The 7,277-nt window shown below is 48.8% G+C and overlaps 1 protein-coding gene across 1 annotated transcript in view; it reads left to right on the forward strand.

Moving 5' to 3' along the window:
- The window catches only part of herc1 (HECT and RLD domain containing E3 ubiquitin protein ligase family member 1), a 215,688-nt gene that overhangs the window by 88,826 nt on the left and 119,585 nt on the right, over positions 1–7,277 (forward strand). Inside the window, exons 34-36 of the mRNA XM_080532022.1 lie at positions 3,216–3,322; positions 3,951–4,061; positions 4,987–5,157. Coding sequence (XP_080388148.1) covers positions 3,216–3,322; positions 3,951–4,061; positions 4,987–5,157 — 389 coding nt within the window. The remainder of the gene's footprint in view (positions 1–3,215; positions 3,323–3,950; positions 4,062–4,986; positions 5,158–7,277) is intronic.

The raw sequence follows: 7,277 nt of genomic DNA on the forward strand, positions 1-7,277 counted from the left end.
GATTGGAACTACGGATCATAAGCTTTCAAATGATGTGTCATACATTGAAATCCGAAAAAATATGAAGTTAGAGTCATTTGAATGTTGTTAGACGTCAGGCACATATAGGGTTAACCTCTTTGTAATGAAACCGGAAGCACACAGCGCAGCGCTATGCGCATTTTAAGCGCATATAGGACTCGCGTGAAGCGCTATGCGCATTTTAAGCGCATATAGGACTCGCGTGAAGCATTTCTGCGACACGCGTTTTTGTTCACTGTTTTTATTCACTCATCGCTTATACACATAAGTTTGACTGCGGATGACAGTAGGATCGGATCGGAGCCTTTTTTTTCTTCTGGTCCGATCTCCGATCCAGTATTCAGGACCAATATCGGGTCGATATCCGATCTCAGTATCGGATCGGGACATCCCTAATAATAATCTTATCATAGTTGGGATGGATAATGGATAGGAACTCAGAGAAGTCAGGTAGGAAGTTAGGGGCTGGTTTCGGCGGCCTGTATACAGTTACCGTTAGAATAGGTGGTTGGCATGCCATAACTGTGGCATGATATTCAAAGGAGGAGAATATATCAAAGGATATGCTCTTGCAATTTAGATTATTTGAGGCTATGGGTTAGCTGTTCCTCCCCCCCTTTTTCCATTTCTGATTGATTGGAAAAAACTGATGTTGGGGGAGATGCCTCAATAAGGGCAGCTGCTCCATTTGTATCTAGCCAGGTTTCTGTGAGAAGCATACAGTCGAGTTTTCTATCACAAATGAGCTCATTTATGATAAATGGTTGTTTTGTTCGATAGGGACCTGATATTCAAAATTGCCATGGAGATGTTATTTTGACACTGGGACTGACTCGAGGGAATACTTAATGGAATGGGTACTAAGTTTCTCATATTTGCGCCATGTATTACCTTATTTGTGGTGGTGGGAGTCCGGTGGGAGACAATAGTCTGGATGGCATGTTTGGAGGAATGGATCGGATTCATCCCACATCAGGTTCGTCTGGGCACCGGCCAGGTCCAGGGCTGGACAGCGAGGTCCATGGACAGGGACAGCAGGCGGGCACCATACCTGTTTGGGTGAAACCTATCTCTCGCAAACAGATCTCTACGGTTAAAGAACGTGGTGAAATTGTCTATAAATGGGATTTGCATACGACAGCAGTATCCCTGTAGCCAAAGGTGAAGACTTCGAATTCTACTGTATTTGGTGTCGCCATACCTGGGACTCGGGAAGGAGCCCGAGATGATGCAGGTCTTACCAGTGTCTTTGACGGTGGTGATGAGGGCTCGGAAGTCGTCCTATAGCTCCTCTGACCTCTCCCGTCCGATGTCGTTGGCCCCCACGTGGATGATGACGGAGGTGGCCTGTGGGTCTTCTTCCACCAGCATCGGGACGACCTCGGCGACGTCCCTCACCTTGGCACCTGGGAGGCAGTGGGTTCTGGCCTTCGGGACTGTAACATGGCGGACCATAGACGAGCCTATTACAAGCACAGAGGGGAGGGGGGGAGGGGGAGGGGAGGAGGCACGAACTGCAGTTTTCTCTGATGGACCTGTAGAGGGCACAGGGTGGGGGAGGGGGAGAGAGAGAGGGAGGGGAGGGGGGGTGGTGCAGGGCCTGGCTCTCTTTGCCTTCGGCGTGGACTGGTGGTTCTGCAGCGCCCCGAAGCTGTTCGGCAGCAGGAGGGCCTCAGGGGGGTTGGTGGTCTGACTCCTCTTCCTGACGGTGGTCCAAGTCCCTAGTGGTGTAGGGACAGAGTGAGTTACACCTGGGATGGGGCTTACAGGTGGAGGCTTTGATGTTGATGTTGTGGTCTGTGTGCTTTCTGTGTCTGTAGCTATTGTGTCATGTAATGTGCCAAAAATTGTATTAAGAAGTGACTCCCCTTGTCTGATCTGGTGGAGAGTTGTGATTCGTCCCATCATCTCCTCAACCTGGAGGCTAAGCTCCAGCCAACGGGAGCAAGCCATGAAAGAGAAAATTAGTGTTATTAGCAGAGAGAGAGAAAAACAATTAGATTATGGTGAGCTAGGAGTATTACGGAAATATGTGATATAAGAGTATATAAGGTTGTTAGTAATTCGAGGTGATATCCCGATAAAAAATGCCCGTTTAAAAAGTATGGCTAGCTGGTTAGCCGCGGTAGCTAGCTAATAACGCTGGTAATCCCGACTCAGCCTCCCGGCGTCGGATTCGGAGGAACGAGATCCCGATGTTGTATAGGATAGGAAAACTATTAATTTACCAAAAATGCTTTCTCAATAGAGCTTGGTATAAACAGCAGTTTTTAAGATTCTAAGAGCTGTCGAACTAGAGCAGAAAACAAACACATGTCGTGACCCGGAACCGGAAATCAGAGCTTCAAGCTGGTTCGTACACCACCAACACCAACAGCAACACCAACACCAACAACAACACCACCAACACCAACAGCAACACCAACACCAACAACACCAACACCAACAACAACAACAACAACAACAACACCAACAACAGCAACACCAACAACAACAACACCAACAACAACAACAACAACAACACCAACAACACCAACAACACCAACACCAACAACAACACCACCAACACCACCAACAACACCAACAACACCAACAACAAATCTCATGACATCACTCGTCTGATTGTTGCTGAACACAGTGAGATTGTATAGACGTATAGAGATTGTGTAGACGTATAGAGATTGTATAGACGTATCTATTTCCCCTCTACCCCCCCCCCCCCGTACAGTTTCTGTACTGTTAAAAAACTAAACTAAAAAAGCACTGGTCCTAGCATAGATGACTTTTTCCTGCTGACTAGTGGACAGATGAGTCACTTACTTAGTCAAATTTGTTTGTTGTAAGTCGCTTTGGATGAAGGCGTCTGCTAAATGCCATGCATAGGACTTTTGAAAAGCAAAGATTTGAAGGGGACAATGGACAGTCATTGACTCTCCCTGAATTAGCTGGGTAGCTACATTACATCAGCAGTCCCTGGGCAGGTAAATCCAAAGGGGAAATACGGCCTCAGATGTTATAAACAATTTAAACGAACACCAAACTGTAGACCCACAAAAAGCAGGTCAGCGGTAACGGAATGACCAAACAGAACGCCTAAATATATTTTGTCACAACTGACTGCCCTCCCTTCCATAAGCTGTCTGTCAAAGTCCCGGTCCCGTGTTTAAACCTGAGTTGTGTCCCGTTCTCCTCAGGGGTCCCCCTGGTGGGCAACTTGAGAACACGTCTCCTGGCCCTCCATGTGCTGGAGGCCGTCCTGCCGGCTTGTGAGGCCAGCGTAGAGGACGACCAGATGACTCAGGTAGGCGACCTTCCAGGGGAGGCTGGTGGAGGTAGAAATCGGAGGACTTCCTCATTGGAATGCATGGAACGGAATGAGGAATGGTGCCACGTGTTTGATACCATTCCTCTTTCCGTTCCATGACCCAGGCCTGAAAGAATAATAAATAATAATAATAAAATAAAAAAATATATCTTTCTTCTTCCCTTCTTCTCTAGCCCTTGGCCCGATTGATTACTTTTTCCTGACTGGTAGATAGATGGTTCACCTACATAGTCAATGTATTTGTTGTAAGTCACTTTGGATAAAGGCGTCTGCTAAATGCCTAAAACATGTGATGGTCAGTGAAAGTATTCGAGGTGTCACAGTTTGTGTTTGATTCCATTGTACCAGTCTGCACAGGTCAAGAGTTTTTTTCAGCAACGGACGGACGGACTGACGGACTGACTGACTGACTGACTGACTGTTTTGATTGATTGATTGAAAACTTTATTAGAAGATTTGCAGAAGTAGGTACATGAAAGTACATATTACATACAAGGTCAACTAACAGGATAAAAACCCAAGAAAGCCACTGGCTTATTTCAATTGGGGTCCTTGACACACTGTGTGTGTGTGTGTGTGTGTGTGTGTGTGTGTGTATGTGTAGGTTGTGGAGCGTCTGTTCTCCCTGTTGTCTGACTGCATGTGGGAGGCGCCCATCGCCCAGGCCAAGCACACCATCCAGATCAAAGAGAAGGAGCAAGAGCTCAAACTACAGGTAGAGTACAGACCAGGGGAGGCTGGGGGAGGCGGAACACCAGGGAGGCTGGGGGAGGTAGAAGACCAGGGGTGGCTGGGGGAGGTAGAAGACCAGGAGAGGCTGGGTGAGGTAGAACACCAGGGGAGGTTGGGGGAGGCAGAACACCAGGGGAGGTTGGGGGAGGCAGAACACCAGGGGAGGCTGGTGGAGGTAGAACACCAGGGGAGGCTGGGGAAGGTAGAAGACCAGGGGAGGCTGGGGGAGGTAGAGGACCAGGGGAGGCTGCGGGAGGTAGAAGACCAGGGGAGGCTGGGGGAGGTAGAAGACCAGTGGAGGCTGGGGGAGGTAGAAGACATGGGGAGGCTGGGGGAGGTAGAACACCAAGGGAGGCTGGGGGAGGTAGAACATCAGGGGAGGCTGGGGGAGGCAGAACACCAGGGGAGGCTGGGGGAGGCAGAACACCAGGGGAGGCTGGGGGAGGTAGAACACCAGGGGAGGCTGGGGGAGGTAGAACACCAGGGGAGGCTGGGGGAGGCAGAACACCCGGGGGGTTCCTGGGGGAGGTAGAACACCAGGGGAGGCTGGGGGAGGTAGACACCAGGGGAGGCTGGGGGAGGTAGAACACCAGGGGAGGCTGGGGGAGGTTGAACACCAGGGGAGGCTGGGGGAGGTAGACACCAGGGGAGGCTGGCGGGGGTTAGACACCGGAGGATGGTCTCATCGGAATGCACGGAACTAGAAAAAATTACACTTGATAGCGTTCCTCATCCGTCAAACCCGTCCTCCGTTGTCTACTTCCGCTAGCCTCCACTTGGGTTACAGACCCATCCACTCTCGACCATCACAAACTCACTAACCTCCATCACGGATCACGGTGGGATTTTCCTCTCTCTCTCTCTTGTACCTGTCTTGTTTGATTGACGTCTGGTTCCGGTTCCCACAGGGGGAGGTGGAGGAGGAGGACGAGAACCTGCCCATCCAGGAGGTCTCCTTCGACCCGGAGAAGGCCCAGTGCTGCGTGGTGGAGAACGGGCAGGGCCTGACCCACGGCAGCGGGGGCAAAGGCTACGGCCTGGCCTCCACGGGCATCTCCTCCGGCTGCTACCAGTGGAAGGTACTAGAGACACCCGACACCGTTCCACCTCAGACTCAAGCCCCCCCCCCCGTACATACCCATCCGATTCCCCACCATACTTAGGACGGCAAAGACGTCTTTTCAAGGTTGAATATTTTAGAGGTTCGAAGGACACAATCATCAGATTACCGCCAGCGCCCAGCGGTAACCAGCCCCTCAGCAAAGTGAAATACTTTAGATTAGATTTCAACGTTCTTGTCATTGCACTTGTATTTTTTGCTCTAGGCACCAGGGTCAGCCCGTGGTCTCGCTCAAAGGGCACGGCGGCAGTGGTAGGCGCCTTAGATGTGATGCCAGCCAACCCCTCCGGTCACCGGCTCACTTGCAGCTCCCTCCTGAGGCGGGGGATCGAACCAGCGACCTTTCCGATTGCTAGCTAGCCTCTCTAACCTCTAGGCTAGCGCTTCCCTCTGGGTACTGCAAGTGGGCCATCAAATCATGGCCAAAAAAAAGAAAAAAAAAAGTTTTTCTTTTTTTACAAAACCGTAAAAAAAAAAAGGCATCATCATTGTGATGCTACTAGGCCTACTGCACTCCATGTATGATGATTGTATGATGATGCATATGAAATATCCAATAAGAATAAGAGAATAATGATGAGACACCCCCAAAAAATGTACGCGTGCGTAAAATGCCTGTGTGGGCCGAGAATACTTTTGAGATCTTTAAGTGGGCCTCGAGTCCAAAAAGGTTGGGAACCGCTGCTCTAGGCTACTGCTGTATTGTACTGTATGAAAAGAAGCCCTCTCTGTATGTACAGTATGTAGAACTGGTCTGTGTTGTGGAGGCCACAGCGGCCTTGCAGCCTGGCTCCCTCCAGTTCCCGACACTGTGAGAGAATGTGCTCCTCCCGTCGCCAATACCTTGTGAAGCGCGTCATGTGCCAACATCAATCTCAGCGTTGATGGTTCTATCTAGGCCAGGGCCTTCTGTTAGAAAGGCGTACTCCCCCTCATGGGGATTTCAGAATCTCGGTGTGTCTGAAATTGTGTTGTACCGTTGTGAACCGTGCGTTTCGTTTCACAGTTTTTGTCCGCTCTGCTTTACACATAGACGCCCGGTCACCTCAGATCTGATGGGAGTGAAGGACGGCGTATTGTGAGTTTAGAATTATAAGGTTCTATCTGCGTTTAGGGTAGTTCAGAGATATTGAGCGTCAACGTTTTTACATTCCATTATGTTTTGTGAGATGGAACCTTTGTATTTTATGAATTACTAACTAAAGAATGTCAACATTTAAAAAAATAACACCACACAGGCATTAATAAACACCTAATGGATCAGATTACCGTATTTTCCGGACTATAAGTCGCTCCGGAGTATAAGTCGCATCAGTCAAAAAATGCGACATTAAGAGGAAAAAACATATATAAGTCGCACTGGACTATAAGTCGCATTTATTTAGAAATATATTTCACAAAATCCAAGACCAAGAACAGACATTTAATCTGGAAAGGCAAGTTTATTCAACTACACAATAGCACACAGAACAACAGGCTGAATAGAAGTCCGGTATGTTAACATAACAAGCCACATTAACAGTTATTCAGCAACACAATAGCATAAAGAACATACCTGGGAGGCTGAATAGGCTAAATGAACATAACAAGCCAGCGAGTCCAACAAGCAAGTTACCAGTAAGCAGGTTCACCAAGCTACCGTTTTCTTAGCTTCAACAAGCTAATGTTTTAGATAACTTCTTCAGGGGAATAGGAGCAGCATATAGTTGTCACAAGCCCAGAGCGACCCAGAGCGCCCTCTGTCGGCTGTAGACGGTAATGTTTACTCCTTGGTTCATGTCAGTCAGTATGAAATTATATATATATTGATATATAAGTCGCACCTGACTATAAGTGCGACTTATAGTCCGGAAAATACGGTATGTAAAAAACTCACTTTTCACAAAAATGGAGATAGAACCTTAGAATTCTAACGTCACGGTATGGGGAAGAAGGTCCCAACCGGAATAAAATTCCTGCCTCTGGCCCCTTTCTCAATCGTTAGAAACTCAATTCCTCGCGTCCCTTTCGTCCGTCCTCCGCTCGCTTCCGCCGCAAGGCACTTCGGAGGAGAGAGATCCAGGTACCCTCTCCTTCAGA

Source organism: Nansenia antarctica, assembly GCF_963989245.1.
Source record: "Nansenia antarctica genome assembly, chromosome: 5".
Taxonomy (NCBI): domain Eukaryota; kingdom Metazoa; phylum Chordata; class Actinopteri; order Argentiniformes; family Microstomatidae; genus Nansenia; species Nansenia antarctica.